An 18,084-nucleotide genomic window follows, 5' to 3' on the forward strand; every position below is an offset into this window, starting at 1 on the left:
CTTTTCCCATCTTTCACAACAGTGGGAGATTAAATTAGTCTCAGTAATATCCCCTCCTCGTCCTGACAAGTACTGCTGCTTGTTGGAATTGAGACAGTTGGAAGTGGAAGAACTCCACATTTGGGCACACATCAGCCAAAATATGTCAGGGGTTTGTATTTCCTGCACTACAGCACCTCTGCTTGGCAAAGAGATATTTATTTTTTTTTATATTATTAATAGTGAATAAGATAGGAAATTTAGGCTAGAATGGGGATATTCAGAGCTGAAAGTCACAGCATAGCTTCTTCCATCATTTCTATTTTTGGAGAGGAGTCCAGATAGGCCCAATACTCAGGTCTATAACAGATCTGGTTTTCACTTGACATCCTGAAGCCATGCCCTGTTCAAGTTTGGTTGTCTCAAGGTTATCTACCTTGTCTTCAGGGCTGGGTCCTACATTTGTGGGCATTTCCCAGAGCTCTTGGGCATTGGTGGGGAGTGGAGGCAAATGCAGTTTAACTCTTCCAGTTCAACAATGGTTAAAGAAATACCAGTGAGGCATTTGATAGGACTTGTTTTTTTGCATGACACAGAAGGCTGGATCTGTTCCTTACAGTCAGCAATTAGACCAGCTCAGTTCTGGATTTCTAACAGAAGGAATGTGCAGAACCCTGCTCTAAAAATGGAGTTTGGGCTCTCATGTGCAGTTGGTAACATTCTTTGCTTATTTATTTCTCATTGGAGGCATCTATCTTTGTATTTGCTTTTTCTCTGTTGATTGGGAGAAAACATTTACCAATTAGATTCTTAATGTCTAATGTCTAAGAAATTTATTAATGTCTTAATATTTAAGGCACATCATCAGACACCTTTGGGTGTTACAGTCCATGCCTGAGTGGAAAATTCAGAGGCTCTTTTGGAAGATAAGTATCCATATGGCTATCTAACACCAACTTACTGAATTCTTAGCATTGCATATCTGTCTGACTTATAAACAGGATAATACAAAGAATGGTGTGCATATGTATATCAATAGATAACTTTTACTTTAATAATATCTTTCCCAGTATACGTTGTGCACATTTACAGACCTAATAATGATTAAAATAATGGGATTTGACTGAATGTTCTTACAGCTCCTTTTGTGTGATAAAACTCTAGTGTAATAAGTGAGCAAAGTTTTCTGGCTTTTGCAAAAGTCATATTTAGTGTTGTGAAAGTGTGACATTAAGCAGTACTGTGTTAAAAACCAGAAACATTAATTTTAATATGGTGCAAACTTATCATGCTTAGATTATTTCCCCTCTAGCTGCAGGACTATGCAGTTATATATGCTTGTTTTGGTTTTATTCCTATAATTCCCATTACATTTACTGTGGCCAAACAGGTCTGAGTAACTCAAAAGCTTTCATTTAATGCCTCCATTTAATTTGGGCAAAATCAGAGCCATCACCAAGGCAACATTCAGCAAAAAAAAAAAATGTAGTGAAGATATCTACAGAAACCATAAAAATCCTGAACTAGGTTAAAAAGAATTAAGTAGCAAAACTTAAGAGACTAGCACGTGCTTCATTACTTTGACAGAAGCAATTCCATAGTTTTCATTTTATGGTTTGACATGAATATCAGGGTAAACTACATTCAAATAGCACAAAACTTATGTATGAATTGCTCAGGAACTCCTGAAAAGAGGTTGTTGAAGTAAAGTCTGAAATGGAGCAAATTGCTTTATACTTTGAAAGAAAGAAAAAAAAAAAAAAAACAACTAAAATACCCACAGTGAAATAAAAACAATAGAACAGCAACATAACTGTGACATGAAGAAATACTGAAAAATAGTAAACTTCTGATAAGAAAAAGTCTGGTTGCTGGCAATAAAATGCACTGGGTATCTCTTAGCTGAATTTTGAGTGAAGTAAATGCATAAGTATGAGTATCATTTGATATTTTCATGCAAGATAATTATTTTAAAATTTGAAGCTATGGGAAGAATTTTGATTTGAATCGTTGTCTTTGTATCCTAATGCTGACTGTGACACAGAATGATGTAAGGAAGGTAGAAATCCAATCTCATCCCTTTTACTATGGTTCACACAGCCCCTCTGGTATTTCTGAAGGCTTGGAAAGGCAAAGTTGGCATAGAGTGTTTTCCATATCTAATTTCCTTCTTTGGCAAAAATTCCAGTATTTATTAATGACATTTACTATAGAGACATCCAAGACAGTTGCAAGGTTTCTGACACAAACTCTTACTGTAAGCTGTGCTTTTTGTGTTTTTAATGGATGACATATCAACATAGAAAAAGTGCAGCTGAAATAGAGATAATAAAAGAAACCATTGTCAACAAAATCTAGTGTGCAAATTCAGAAACTTCAAACCTCAATACATCACGAATCTTTGGAAAGAATCTGAAAAGATGATGGCATTGCTCAGTGATGGTAGAAGTGCTCCTGTGCAAAAAGCTCCATCCTGGGATCAGTGCTATTTATGACCAGGCCACTCCTACAGGTCACAGACCAAGCCACTGAATAAAGCTGCTTATTAGTCTCTCTCTTTTACTGGAAAAGTATGAAAACCTGACTTCCTATAGAGCATCCTTCCAGCATCTTCCACCTTGCTCAAGTCTGGCTTACAGATTTTGTTTTCAGCAGTTAAGAGTAGATGCTCAGATTGTTCCCTGTTAAGTTTATAGGCTAAGTGAAAGCAGTTTTCAATGGAAGAGGATGTATCTTATCTTTCTACTAAGGTTTATTAAAAATATGTAACACCTGATAATTTAACACTGACTGAGTGGCTGCTAAATTTCTCCCTCTCTCTGTCTCCCTGTCTCACCCACACACATCTACACACAAGCAGAGGAATGCTTCTTGACTGCCAAAATATGTGCCAAGATTTTGTTCACTTTAATCTCAATCATATGAGTTAGAGAACCATGAAACAAAGTTTCTACCAAGTATGCTGACAGATTTTTAGTTCTAGCAGCTCCACAGGGCATCACTACGAGATACTTTTCTTATTAAAGATTTCTGAGCTGATCAGTTTTCCATTTAAGTCAACATGAGCAGTATCACCATAAAGAACTCAACACTTGCTAACTGATACCATACACTCATCAAAATAATCTCATTTCTAAGTAAACAAGAAGTTGTGGTACCTCCAGCACCATTGTGTGGCTACTGCTGGCACAGGAAAGCCATTTGGTGGCAGCTACTTTGGTGTGTTGTGTCACGTAACACCATGTCAGTTCAGGACTGACAAATCTAAACATATGGTTTGAAATACTGGAGGAAAATTTTCCTGGGAAGAAGGAGGGAAGAGGCATGAAATAGCCTCTTCTGAGGGCTTTCTCATTTTCTGAGTGAAGATACCTCAGAGAAAACTCCTCACCTTTGGAGAGGTCCATGGTGTTTTTAAGAGCCTCGGTGTTACCTGTAAATGGCCCATGAGATAGACAACTGGACAAGCTCTTGGGCTTTGTTTTGAAATCTTGGGATGAAACTTAGATATTTACATTTCTGATCAAAATACAGAAAGGTTGATCTGACAAGATTATGAAGAATTTCCTTAACTGTAAGAAACAACCCTTGACCACAAAATAAATCTATCCAGGTTCTTGAAGAGAAGGCTCCATCTCTCCATCTGCTTTTGTGGGCAGGGGATAGTATCAGTAAAGCAGGAATTATAGAAAATATAACCCATATCCATTATAAAGTAGGATGAACATGAGAAGGCAGTTTCTAATCGCCAAGACCTGCTTCCCAAAAATTTCAATTATTTGAAATGCATCATTTCTGATACAAAAAAAAAATAAAAATAAATAAAAAAAAAATTCATGAAGGAATCAGGAAGAGAGACCTGGATGAGACTGGCTGGAGCTACTCTGGATCCAAGTGATAGGGTTCTGTTGTGTTATGAAACAAAATGGCCACATTTTGCTCTCATTTACATATATGTCATTCCTCCCAAAGCAGGAGCATTGTCTGAGTGAAGACAAAAAGAAGCTGGTTTTCTATATAATTACATTCATGGGCTGTGAGGATCCAGATGACAATAAAGCAGCATGCTATGTGAATATACAACTGGAGATCTCTGAAAGATTTGTTAATTCCTTGGGGCTTTGTCATGCAGTCAAGTGAGGGACAATTCTGTTACTAGATTGCTGACCATATCAGTTTCATAAATTTAGGGGAGTAAAGGAGCTGAAAAATCCTCACTTAAAGAAGTGAAAGCCTTAAGATAAAGCCTCCTTTTTAGGCTGCCCTCTGCCTTGCTCCTGGAGCTTTCTGTTGGTACAATTTCTCTCACTTAGGTATCAATCCCATTAGACTGCTATATTATATGGTTAAAACATTGATGTAACACAAGCTGCTACAGCAAATAATTGAAGTAATAAAATACAACTGCAGTTATTTGCTCTCTTGAATTGCAGGCAGAAAAAAAGGAGACAAGGTTTTTTTTTTAAGCTGACCCCATATTGTTGCATACAGACAGCAAAACTTTTATGTCTTGTCTTTAATTGCTGCAAAACTTTTTTGAAAAAAATATAGTGTAGTAATTTATTTTTTTTCCAGGGGAAGAGCAATTATTCTGCGTTGGGGAATTATGCCTTCACAATTTTATTTAAAAACTTTAACTTTATTTTTAAGCAACAGGGATGTTGAAAGAATCTGAAACTACAGCTACCTTTTTTTTCCCCCCAGAGGAACTTGTTGGACTTAAATTTTTTTATTATTATTATTATATGTGTGTGTTGAACATCCCCCCTAGGCTGAGACTCATTTTGTCAAGTGTTAGCCCAAAGTGTTCTATTAATGGCTGAACTGTAAAGCCTGACTAAATGGGGTTTGCAATGGAAATACTGCCAGCTCCGTGTCTGGGATGGCATGTGAACTGTGCTAGGGCATAGAGCCTCATATCCTCAGTTTATTCAGGAGGAAAAGAGGATTTTTTTGTATCTATCCTTTTATCATTTGCATGGCTAGGAGGTGGATACCCTCATGTGTGAGCTTCCCTGAATCTGATTCTGACTGAGGGGGTATGTCAGGACCTTCATTTTCTCTTTGGCACAGAGAAAGCACCAGAGACAGTCAGCTGGCTTTAAATTTATCGAGACTTTTTTGTTTCAGCCTGTACACATGTCAACTGCTTGATTTACAAAGTCTATTAACATTATTTCAATATCGAGAAAATGTTGTCTGATTCTTTTTTATTTCGCAGGTTAAGTGGTTTATTTTATTTATTAAGCCTATTGAAAAAGATTTTATGGAAAATTCTGAAGACAAAATGCCCTGTTTCCTTCTACATGTTCACTAATAGATATATTATACAATGCTAGAAAAAGGCAAAAGGCCAAACTCATCTCTGGTGTAATTCCAGTAAAAGCAATAAAATTACACAAGGCATGAATTTGGCCCAGGCATTGTAAATGTTACTCTGGTGCACACTGAGTGTCTGCTTGTTGTTACTGGCAGGGTTTAGGATACAAATCCCCATTTTTTTCATAGAAATGGATACATTGCTCTGGAACAGATTAATCAATGAAGCAGGTATACGGTAACTATGAAAAAGAGAGAAACTGGTTCACATGCCTGCTTTTTTTCCTGGCTTTTTCTACCTAGCTTCCCATCCCTGATTTCTACATTTTTAAAAGATATATTTATTCTCACTTTTGTAAATTGTCATTGCAAGGCTTTTTTTTTTTTTTTTTTTTTACTGCTGTTGTCTCCTTTTCTCTCATTTGTCTTGTATGCCCTTCCGTGATGTTTCCTGTTGACACTTCTTGATATTTTTTCTAACTCAGAATGTGGCTTTCTAGCAGACACAGAGGCCCCAGAGTGAATACCCTTCAGAGCCAATTCTGACTTGGACCTTGCACAACACTATTAACTGGCTCTTACTCTAAGAAAGGTGGCTATAGTGGGATTGCCTGAGCCTGAAGACAGAGATGGTTGAGGAAACCTTGCCAAGATGTTTGCCTCTAAATTCAACTACTCTTAATTTCTACTCAAAAGGAGGGAAAAAACAACCAAGCAAACCAAACCAAACAAAAACAAACCCAAAACATTTTAAATCATAAACTTACAAGGGCTTTTCTCAGAACTTTGCTGTTTTATATTGCATTCTCTCTACGTTTACATTTATGCTTGTTGGCCACTTTAAAGTAAACATAGTTCAATGCCCTCAGAAACAGTTTTCTTCAGCCCACTAGAATACCCTGGAAAAAAGGCTTTATCTGCTGAACTTTTGGATATTTTTGTGTGTGTGTAATTTTTTTTTCCTATCTGTTTTGTTTCCTTTTTTTTTTTTTTTTTTTTTCAATTCAGTGCGTATAAAAGTTGGGACCAGAAGCCTCCTTGGAACAAGATAGAATCATAAAAGACTTCAGGAATCTCATCACAAGCTAAACAGTACAAATTGCACGTTCTTCATGGAAGTATTAGCTTTTAGTGCGTGCCTGGATCCAAGCATAATAGATTATCCCAAAGTGGGAAAGAATGAACAGTACAAAATTAGCAGAACTGGGAGCTCAGATCATTTGTTGGAGCAATATGATCTCTGTACTTTCAGGGCACTGAATTCTAAAACCACTGGAAACAATATGTAAAATTATATCAGTGTAAGCAAGGAAGCATGTGTAGTCCTGGGAGAAGGAAAAAAAATATTTGGAAAATACCTTTCCAGAGGAGAATAAGTACTAAATATCAGTGAATGAGCTTGTAGGAAACAAACTGCTCTTCGTGAGCAGTTGCTCTGAAGACAGAAACATGCTAAAAGATGCAGAAGAGAGAAAAGAGAACTAAAATACATTTCAGTGGTTATTCGGGGGCTAAGTGCTGTTGGAGAATAATCTTGCAGTCAGACAGAAAAATAAAACTGCCCTATGCACAGGAGAGGTCTGTCTCCTGAGATTTCCCTTCTTCTCAAGGAAACCTTGCCAGAACAAATCCTTTATGCCACCGACTGATGGGTTTGGTGTAATCACCCTGGGAAGTGGCCCAGGAGCACTCTGCATTTGATGGGAGCTCCAAGATGGTGGTGAGCACACCCTGGCAAAACTACCCTGTACTTTCCAGCTGCCTTCTTCAGGTCCTCAGGAATGGGACTGAGGCGTTTTTTGAGAACCAAAGGCATAAAAAAAAATATTGCTTCAGCTAAATATGCCCTGGAGGAGGAAGACACTGAACAGAAGTCTAATATTATGGAGGATTACAATACACATAGGGATATAAGCTGCTAGAGGTTGTATATAGAGGCTATTAATACATATCTTGGTTGCACAGGCCTCATGTCTTCTGCCATCTCCACTTTGTCCCTATAATCTAACTACACCATACCAAAGTCAGTGATTCCAGCATGGAAGCCATCAGCTTTAGGAGGGGTTTGGGATTTTTTAATATTTTTTTTTTTCAATTCTTCCACAGTGTTTTCTTCCATAACAAAATAAGATGGCATTAAACTGTTTTAAAAACTCATTTTTTCCTAGCAATATAAATACATTCACACTACTTTATATTTTTAAAACTCATTTCCTCTTTGCTTAACTCCTTAAGATAAGTGAACTCTCCTCTGTGTAAACTTCCTAACAGAATACTGACTACCTTTTAAGCAATATATGATTTAGAAGGTAATGAAATATCACTTTTTTTTTCTTTTTTCTTTTTTTTCTTTTTTTTTATAAATAGGTTTTAAAGTGCTTTTAGCTGCACTTTAGCTTTTAGATTAAGAGATAAAACTGATGAAAGGGACACAACCTTCTGTCACAGGGCACCATGGCATTTAGGAGGTGAGGTAGTTTAAAATACCATTTTTATCTTCATTTCTCTTTATCAGGATGACTGTATTTCTTTATTACATCCCATAAGGTACTTTATCTTTGCCCATAAAGACATTTCTTCCTTAAATACTGTGGTATGAGACTTTGTGTGTCTGTGTGCGTTTCTGCATTGATATCATGCAAAATCAAATCACAGCTGTGGATACTAAAGCCAAACTGAGTGCAGATTTTAGGTGACTTGAGGATGTCAAACTTTGGATACCTTTAAGAAATCTCAGTTTCTGGAAAAAAGTGCTTAAAACTTTTCTCAAAACCACATGTCCTTAAAATTACATGCTCAGCATTGATATCATGCAAAATTTAATCAGTTGTGGATATTAAAGCCAAACTGAATGTAGATTTTAGGTGATTTGGGGTGTCAAACTTTGGACACCTTTAAGAAATCTCAGTTTCTGGAAGCAAGTACTTAAAACTTCTCTCAAAACCACGTATCCTTAAAATTACATGCCCAGCCTAATGGTCAGTTCTGAAGTCTCCTTGGTATTCTCAGTCCTGCTCCATCCCCCAGAACCAAGAGCTCAGGATTTTTTTGTCACTGCTCCTATTTAACATGATTTGTTCACTGGGGCTCAGAGCAATGAAACCCAGTAAATAATGCACTGAACAACCAGAGAGAAGATAACAAAAGGAAATAGTTAAGGTACTATAATAATTTTAGCCATTCTTTTTTCAGGTCACTATAATCTGCCCAAAGATAACTAATTGTTCAAAGTAAACATTCCACTCTGACCACAAAAGGAATCCATTACACAAACATATAATTCACAGTCATTTTTAGTGGGTTGTAAACAGTTTGGAATGAGCATAAAATGGGACAAAAATCAAAGTGAGCATTTAGAAATGAAAAAGTGTTTGCTACAAAAGGTCAGTCCCTTTACTTGGCAAACTATGTAGAAAAGCCTGGGAAAATGTTGAACACACAAGCAGTAAGGGAATTTTAAAGCCAACAACCTCCCTGTTTCTTTAAACAGACATCGGAACCTATAACTGGATCCTGTCAAACAAACGACTGCAAAAAAACATAACAGCTGCTAAGAAGTAAAGTTGAAAGATAAAGTTTTCTAAGCTAAGAACCTTCTCAGAATTGGACTAAAGGTCTTTCTTAAATCTTTAAGCAAGGTTATGGATCCCAGGGTGGCTTTTAGGCATCGAATCAAATATGTAATTTTGTGTATCATTCCTCTCAGAGCATCCTGTGCTCCAAGAAAAGCAACAGAAAACAACGTCTGCAATGTCCAGTTTAGGATGGAAACAGTACCTGTAATCATCAGCTTGCTGCCTGCAGTGCCATTTTCAAGTCATTTAGGCTGATTTGAGAGCACTGACATGGATTTGGGAATGCAGGGAGAAAATGAAGGAAGTTTCAAGAGAGAGATGAAAGTTAAATTATATTTCCCTGGAGTATTAGTACTGTATTTCTTTACAAAACCTAAACTACACTGGATACCCTCAATAGGGTTTGGGTTCTGACTGTTTGAGGTGTTCATTTACTCTGTCATTAGACACACAGACAAATGATCATCCCTAGGAAAGAGTTCAGGACCAGACTGTTTTCACATGATAAAACATCACTGTGAGAAGTTCTAGATGGTATTTTGTTTAGGTACAATGTAGCCTGATATTTTAATTACTTTTTATGCACTTTACTCGTGCCTTTCAGACATAAAAAAAAAAAAAAAAAAAAAAAAAAGTCAAAAACCAGCCAGGAATTATAAAGGGTCATGGATAACAAAATAAATAGACAACTCAAGAAAGTACTGGAAATAATAACTGGCCTAGAAACACCAAAAGTCTTGCAATGACCCCCACCCTTGGCAGGAATGCACAGCATGTGAGCTATAGTATTCTGGGAGGACTGTCCTGCCAGCCCCAGGGTTGGGGCTACCTATCAGACACTTTCTGGGGAGGAGAAAAAGCATGGAATACAGACTGGAAAAGGCAACTCAACAGGTAACCCAAGAAAAAGCCCAAGGCACATCAAAGGTAGATGCTGATTACAAGGTAAAAACCATACAGAAAAAAACCCCAAGAGAAATACTGTTCCATGCAGAGTTTTCCCTCCAAGTCCCTAAAAAGGTAGAAAGTGAAGAAAAGTAGAAATCTTTGAGCAGCCACTATATTGCTTCAGTCTGATCATTGTGTGGTCCAGAATTATTCTCTTGTCCTCACCAGGTGACACCATATACAAGGGAGGGCTTTTTCTACTTCAGTAAAAGTGGCTACTTGGTTTTTTCTATGATATTGCATCCTATACCCAGGGTGCTCCACTCTTTGCCTAGACACTCTTGACTTCAGAGAAACAGGTCTGGTGCACAGCTACATACACGGGACAAGAAGTTTGTCAGAAATGATGAATGAATAAATAATACCAGAAGAATGAAAGAAAAAATGAATTTGCCTTAAGAAAAAACAAAAGCAAACAACAAAACACAACTAAATGTGACAATTGCCTTGCAAGTTTACAGGAATGGGTACATTTTTACTGGCTCTATTAAACTCCACTGCCAGTTCTGCAACATGTCTGAGCAAATGGAGAAAGACCCTCTGCTCCTCAGTCCTATTTCAATAACTAAAAATACAAAAAGAGGCTGAAAAAATTGAATTCACTCTTGAACAAGAGAATCCTTGTCAGATAGATAAATAGGCATTATGGTGTGAGAAGGTTTAGACCAGATCTTATAAAGCACCTCTGTCCTGCAATGGTAAACAAGCAAAGAGTAGCCTAAGGGATAAATGACCAAAGTCTGATCTAAGCTGCAGCAAAATAATTTCAGAATAAGTCCTCTGATTTCAGTGTAGATATTCATTTTAAAATAATGCAACTAAACAGGAAATCTTGCCAACAGTTAATGACACCCTTTACATTTTTAATATGTGGGAGAATATTACTACAGTTGGCTATTGTATATAACCTCATCTACACAGGAAAATGTCCTGATTAATATGGTTTATTCAGATCACTGCTAGATTTTCTTTCTTTGCACGGTGATAATGTCTTAAAAATCAGGAAAACAAATAGAAAAACTGTAGGTAAATCATAAATTAAAACCATGAGTTGATAAATAGGAAAAACACAAGCATTCAGAGAAGTAGGAATGTTTTGCAAGTGACATTTAGGGTTAGTCTCCTAAGGGTTTGGGGTTTTTTTCCTAAAACTCCTTTATCTTAAACAAAGCATGCAAGTAACATTTTTGGTGCAGTTACAGTATGTAGATGGTATTTTTTTCTAAATAGGAAAAAAAAAGCTTTTCTACAACAGCCAATATGCCAGCTGTACTGAGTATCTAGGCCATCTTACTAAGACTATGAAAGTAAACATACAGTTTTCATTAAATGTGCCTTTCCCATAATTGGTACATAAGTATTTCCCATGACTCTGCAGTTGAGTATCTTGGCTGGAGGCATATCTGGCCATTAAGAGGAGGGCTTCAGATCTGTTGAGTCTCAGCCATGCCGGGAGACTTGGCACCTCCACATGCTGCTTCCTAATACCAACCCCGGTATAAAATGTCATCAGAAGCTTGCATAAACATTGGACTTAGCTTCACATAAATTACTGCTGTCCTGAGATAGTTTATGCCAGAACTTAGTAAAAACAACACTTTGGGTAAATAGAATGCAAGTAAAGGCAAGCATCTTAATCCAAGAAAATAATAATAGAAATTTAAAAATGTATTTCAAATGTAAACTCATAAATAGAGTGATAAAATGAAATTTTTATCTGATGCCACGATTGGCTTTTGTTTATATACTAGACTAACTAAAAGAGGTAGACTTCCCTAAATCACAGCAAGTTTGAAGGAAACACAGGAACAACAATGCAATACTCCAAAGGATTAACTCCTCTGAAGAAACAGTGAGATTTTCATTTTCTTCCATGGACATTTCCCTGATAATCACATAGACCATAAACATCTAATTAGGTTTCTTGAATTTTACTAGAACAGTTCAGCAGTTCAGAGACCTCTGGCCTCACTTCTCCTGGAGGAGTGGTCAGATACCACAAAACATCTCCGAAATATCTAGTGCATCTTTTGGAGAACTCGTGCTAGGATCGTAACCAAACAGTCAATTAGACATGTTCTGCATGGCGTGGCATTTCTACAATCTAATCACTGCCTTTCCTTTTCATGTTCTGAATTTCTCCTCACAATTCCTCCTCTATTAATAGCCACTTCACACATTTCTCCCCTTTCTTTGTCTCTGTCTTTACCCAGCCTCCAGCCTTCCTCCAAAAAACCCATGCTACTATCTCCCCCTGCTGAACGATCTCCAGTTTGTTAGTCTCTGACTTCCTGCCAATCATTCTGGGAATAATAATATCCCAGCACTCTCTTTGTTGTATAATTAAAGCATGAATTTCCCAGAGTTTGAAACTCCAGGGTAGTTTTATTGCACCTTTCACTATAAAACCAGGTAACAATGATGGAATTAAAATAGCTTTTTCCTTTGTGGTTAACGGTCTAAGTATCTTTTTATTTTTCATTGCTTCTCTTGTTCTGAGACTCCAGTATATGGCAGTGACAATGGGTTCACCCAGCCTTATTCTGAAAATAAATTTTCTATCTTTTGCAAGATATATGTTTCCCCAGATCCCTGGAACAAGTTGTAAACTTGTAACAGATGGTGATGAAGCCTCACATTTTTATACAATACATTTTAAGATTCTGCATCTACCGCATGTACCTTCCAAAGAAAATGACCTTCAATGAGAGAAGATACACTCTGAAGAAAGGAAGGCAAGCAATGGTGTTAAGCACATCTTTTTATACCATGAAAATCTTTCTTATTAAATTAATCAAAACTTTTAATGAGGATGAATACTCATTCCAGTGTTCTCACAGCATTATGGCTTTTTAAAGTTACTGTAGATATTAGACACCTACACATTTAAAAAAAAAAATAAATTCGGTCACACTGGAATGAGATTTATTTTGGTTGAAAACACTTCAGGACTTATGAAAAAGTATCAGCATTACGTTCACCAGAGACTTCAGAATGAAAGTTGCTGACATGTTATTGATGTTTAGTGCTTGCTTACCCAGAGAAAGCCTAAAACAACAACATGTCAAACAAAATATAAAAATAATCAGTAGAAATGGATTCTATCAGTGTCTTATCAAATAAAGAAAAATAAGATACAGAATGTGTTATAGTTCAGTCCATAACTATATTGGAAATTGAACTGCCCATCTACCCTGGCAATTCAGAGTTAAAGGGTTAAAATTTTGATTATTACTAGAGAAAAAAACAACCTAGTGTTAACTATTACTCACCTCGTTTTTCAACAGCATTTATACAGAGTTGTACAAACTGGGGGACTGTAGATTTCTCGTGCTCACAAACCACGTGCAAATGGGAGCCAAAAATTTGATCTACAATTGGAAAGAGGAAAACACATTAAAGTATATTATTAGTAGTTGGATTTTTGTCTCTTATTATCTTTCATGTTACTTAGATCTCACCTATGAAAGATGGACAAAGTTGGAAACAAATCCTTTCTGCGTGCTAGTGGTTAACTTCTCCCACAGAACCAAACCTCTCAGAACCTCCTTCCCATAGCACTCAGATACTTCTCCTGAGCTCAAGTTTCAGCTGACACTTAGACCTTGACTCTTCTAAGGACTGAAGGTCCCTGGAGTTTGCTTGGACATGCCATAAAAAAACAAAAGTCATGCCAGAGATACAGTTCCATAACTTGTTGAATCAAAAATCCTGCATGATATTAACTGGTGATCCAATGGTGAACTTCATATTGGTGGGAAACCTGTCTCTTCCATGCACAGAATTTCACTCTTGACACTAGGGGTGCCAGGGCTTCACTACTTTGCATCATTAGAACTTAATACAAATTCATCTCAATTTTACAAGGGGTTTTTTTGCATCACCAACTTACCTGCTTAAAAAAATAGAATATTCTAGATGTCATTTGATGAGGATTGCATCTTAACACCTTTTAACCTGTCATTTGTGTTGTTTCTTTGATGAATAATCATTTAAGGAGACAGTGGTACCTTTAAGTTTTTATGATTTTAGAGTTTTGAGCAACTCTGAATGTTGATCTTAGAATGTATTTACACGAGCAGGTTAAACTTCAGATTACTAATTAGCTTCCTCCACCTCATTGTCACTCTGTGTTTGAGAAATTATAAGAACAATAAGTAATGGGGACATTCTCAGCTAGAATCAAAATGAATCAAACAGATGAAGGGAACTACTCAATAGGAGCCAGTTAAATGCTCAGAAAATAGGAGTGTACTGTCATCATTTATCCAAAGAGACACTCTCCATACAGCATGCCAACAGAGCACTATGCTTTGGAGCCTGGCATAGAGGCTTTGAAAATTTTTGTATAGATAGCTGAGGGCACTAGCAAAAGTTTGGGCTCTGCAGGGCAAACCCAACACACACACTCACTTGCAGAACAGCAGGAGCTCCTGCTGTCCTCTACAGCTCCCACAGCACTGGACATTTGTCACAGTCATCCCCACCATCTTCTGAATCAGTTTGAGTGTTTCTACCTCTAAGCAGCATAACTTTTTCTAAGGAAAAAAAACATTTATTTTCTTCCCTGCAAGGAGCTCTGCATTCTGATCATTAATCACTACTATTTCTTACTAAGTGTAGATTTCAAAAGAAACACAAATTGCCTTTCTTTTCTTAATACTCCGAGCAGGGAACCATCAGGGAAACAAGGTTGGGTGCATGTGTAGCTTACATTTCCTGATAGGTAGGAGGGAAGTTTATTCCAGCACCTCCCAACTCATGTGATCTGCATTCTGGTAGAGTACATTGAAGCCTGGATTGAAGTGAGTTGGAGTTTCAGCTGCAGAAGGGATGGAGGGACTGGGTTCACAGAACTACACTGAAGAAGGTTGTGTGCATGTGTGGCGTTAAGCATTAGCGAGCAGTCTGTTACATGTTTTGGGGTTATGTTTCTGACAAAGCACAGTCTGGTTACATTTTCTTCATAAAACATTTATAGCTGCCTTCAGTGGTAATTATATATACAGAGATTTATGATTAAAATGTACTAGAACTTCCTCTTTTGACATCTTAATTGTTTTTTTAAATTTTACCAAAGACCAGTCAAATTCTTTGCATAATATGGAACGGTCACCAATATAAATTATGGTAAAAATGTAACTTATTTGGTGGACAAAGACACTTGTAAACACTTTCAGAAGCAAAAAAGGCCAGGAACAGCACTCTGTTTAGATAGCAATCCATGGAAAACTGAAACAAAATTAATGCATGGGTGTTCAGTAGCTCCTCTTTTCCACTGTATAATCAGCTTCCAGGACTGATTTGTAGTTACTCTTTCCATCCCTAGACTGAATGCAGAATACTTGGTATTCCTGGCAGGAAATTCTCATAAGGCTAGAACCAGCTTTGTGATTTTTACCTAGTCCATTACTTCCTTTCTGGGTGCAGATTCTGTACCTTTAGCAAAATGTTTAACCTCATTTTGTATACATTTCTGTGTATGCATTTAGTCACATTCTATATCCTGCAGTTAAGCTTTAAAACACCTTTTCTTTAGAAAATTGGCACTCCAGGATTTTTTTTCTCAAATAAAGGGGCAACAAAACAGCATTAATAGTTGCTGGGCTTCAAAAGAGACTGTGGTGAAACAATGGCACACTGCTGCTTTGAATTTTCTTTTTCTCCTTCTAGAAATCAAGGAGTACATATAAGTACATGAGCTCATCATTCACTCAAATACATCCATGAATCCTGGGTACTCCTGAACCAGAAACTCTGTGTTTCTCTCTAGTCAACTGATTTTTTTGCTGGGTCTGTTTCTGCACATGAACACGGGAATGGCAGCAGTTGCACTGCCATGTTTACATTCTCAGAGGTCACAGGGATGGCTGAAGAAAACTCAGGATTTTTTCGTGCAGTATTTCGAAAACAAGGAATTATAGGAATGGCAAGTTATTGACTTTTGTAGACTAGATTTATGTGCAGCTAAGATTAAAATATTATTTTCTTATTCTTTTATAGGTGTCTATGTATATTTTAAAACTCACTTAAGAGAGAAGTATCCAGAAAATTTAAAAAAAAAAAAAAAAGAACGGCTCCCAAAGGGATAAAAGAAGCAAAAAAGCCTTTGTTTGATTTATTTGTGATAAGGCCTTTCAAAACTTCATTTTTTATGCCTTAAAAAAAAAAAAATGTACACAACACTCCTAACCTCCTGTTATGACAGTTTATGTTTCCTATCCAGCTTATTTAACTCAAATGCCTGGGAAACAGACACAATTACCACCTTATGGAATGCTACTTAACTTTAAATGCTCCCCTCTGAATAGAAATCCACTTTATCTTCTCAGAGTTATTCCAGTTTCTCAGGAATTATTTCCTCTATAGGCTCCTGAAATGCTCTTGTTTCATCATTTAAAAATTTCAACTAACAATTGTTCAGAAATATCTTTTATTAGAACAAAGGCAATTCCCATACAGTGGATTCTGTTCACAAGAGCTTGTACAAAGGAGCTGCATAGTATGCCCATATACAGCTTTAATCATTCACTCTTTCAGCTGTTATCAATTTAAAACCAATGAAACTCCCACACTGAGTCCATTTGAGCAGTCAATTTTAATATCTTGGGGCATCTGTAGTTATTCTGAATTGGCTGCAAAAGCAGAACTAACAAGTTAAGCTCTAACCATAAGTCTACATCAGGCTGGTAAACCATACATCAAACACAGACAGTTAGTCAATACTGTAGTATGAAAAACCAACAAGCATTTTTAAGAAGAGCAATATATTCATAATATGTTTGGTGGTATGGTTTACATTACACATCCCTGATAGCAGGGCATTAAACTTCCTATTTAAGATGGTGGGGGGTGTGACAGCTTTGCACATGGATATAAAACGAGACACCAGAAGAGGAGGGAATGGACATTCACAAGTTGTATAATATAAAATGACGATTGCAGCTGCAAGGAATTGCTTGTTCTGGTGAGCTTCAAGTTTTCCCCCAGCCTGACATGGCTACTTGTTGTTTTTGGGTTTTTTTTTTTTGTTTTGTTTTTCTGAGTAGCTCTCGCAGGCTGCAGCAAAGCCACTAATTCTGAGCTGCAGAAATCTAGTCTATGGGAGACAATACTTCTGGAAAAGAAACAATTAAAACAAAGTTACTAAAGCCACATCCTCACTGAGAATGCCATTGTTTAGCTGGTTTTGGTGTACAGGGATGAGATGTGGCCACACTTGGAAGGAACTCCTACTTCAGTGTTTTTTATTACAAAAGCAGGGAAGGGAATAGCTAATATTCCCATTTCTTGGGGAGAAGGTCAAATTCTGACATGAGAGGAGAAGGTATAATGGCATAACATCCAAGTTTTTAGAAGTGTGAATTATATCCATGTAATCCAGGGCCATCCAGGAACAGAGTTAACTGCACTACTGCTGGACCTGAACTGCTGGGCACCAGAACCTTTGTACCAACATCTAAGCTGTCAGTTTTCTCTGTAAACTTTTGAATGCTGTGAGAGAAATGGGATAAAGAGAACTAAAAATCAGGAAAAGAAAGGAATGTACAGAGAGTGTGACAGAAGAGCAGACACCATAGACATGAATGTTTTGAATGGATGTAGTTGGAAAGGGCCATATTGTGAAAGGTGATTTCTTCTAGCTCTATCTGTAGGGCCAGACATACTAAGCCAGACATTTAAATGATGCTGATCCCAGTCTGGGGCTCCAAATAATGCCACAATGCTTTTACAATAAGTGGGCCAGGTCCACAGCTGACTGAAGTCAGCAAGGTTGTCAATGGAGATTTCTTGATTTATGGTATCTGGGAATCTTGCCAGTCCTTTTAACTTGGAGATTTACTATATATCGTTGATCTGTGGTGGTCATCAATTTAAAAAAAAATTACATTTGTGAACAGTTCCTATTAAGTGACATATGAGCTACCAGATTGGTTTCACATTCTCAGAGAAAGGGAAAATATAGAGAACTGCAGACACTGGTCTCTTGAAAAAAGTGATGGTGTTTCACTGGGAACAAGAACTCATTTTGAGAGTGTGTCTGCTGAACTCCTCAAAACTCTCAAAAAAATTTATCTGAATTATTTCTGGCCATCAAGTCAAAGGAACAAAATCACTTTGTCTGATGTTTGGCCATCAACAGGGGTTGGGAAACATGCTTCTAAAAGTTCATGTGGTGGTTAAAGGAAGAAAGAAATACCCTTGTGAGCTACTGTCCCTACAAGTCAAAGGAAACATTTCCTAATGTTTCTGAAGTTATTAT

The 18,084-nt window shown here is 37.1% G+C and overlaps 1 protein-coding gene across 1 annotated transcript in view; it reads right to left on the reverse strand.

Annotated features, from left to right (window-relative positions):
- The window catches only part of ARHGAP15 (Rho GTPase activating protein 15), a 310,817-nt gene that overhangs the window by 113,752 nt on the left and 178,981 nt on the right, over positions 1-18,084 (reverse strand). The window contains exon 9 of the mRNA XM_008494359.2: positions 13,094-13,192. Within this exon, the coding sequence (XP_008492581.1) occupies positions 13,094-13,192 (99 nt within the window). The remainder of the gene's footprint in view (positions 1-13,093; positions 13,193-18,084) is intronic.

The sequence above is a fragment of the Calypte anna genome, chromosome 7 (assembly GCF_003957555.1).
Source record: "Calypte anna isolate BGI_N300 chromosome 7, bCalAnn1_v1.p, whole genome shotgun sequence".
NCBI classification, from domain to species: domain Eukaryota; kingdom Metazoa; phylum Chordata; class Aves; order Apodiformes; family Trochilidae; genus Calypte; species Calypte anna.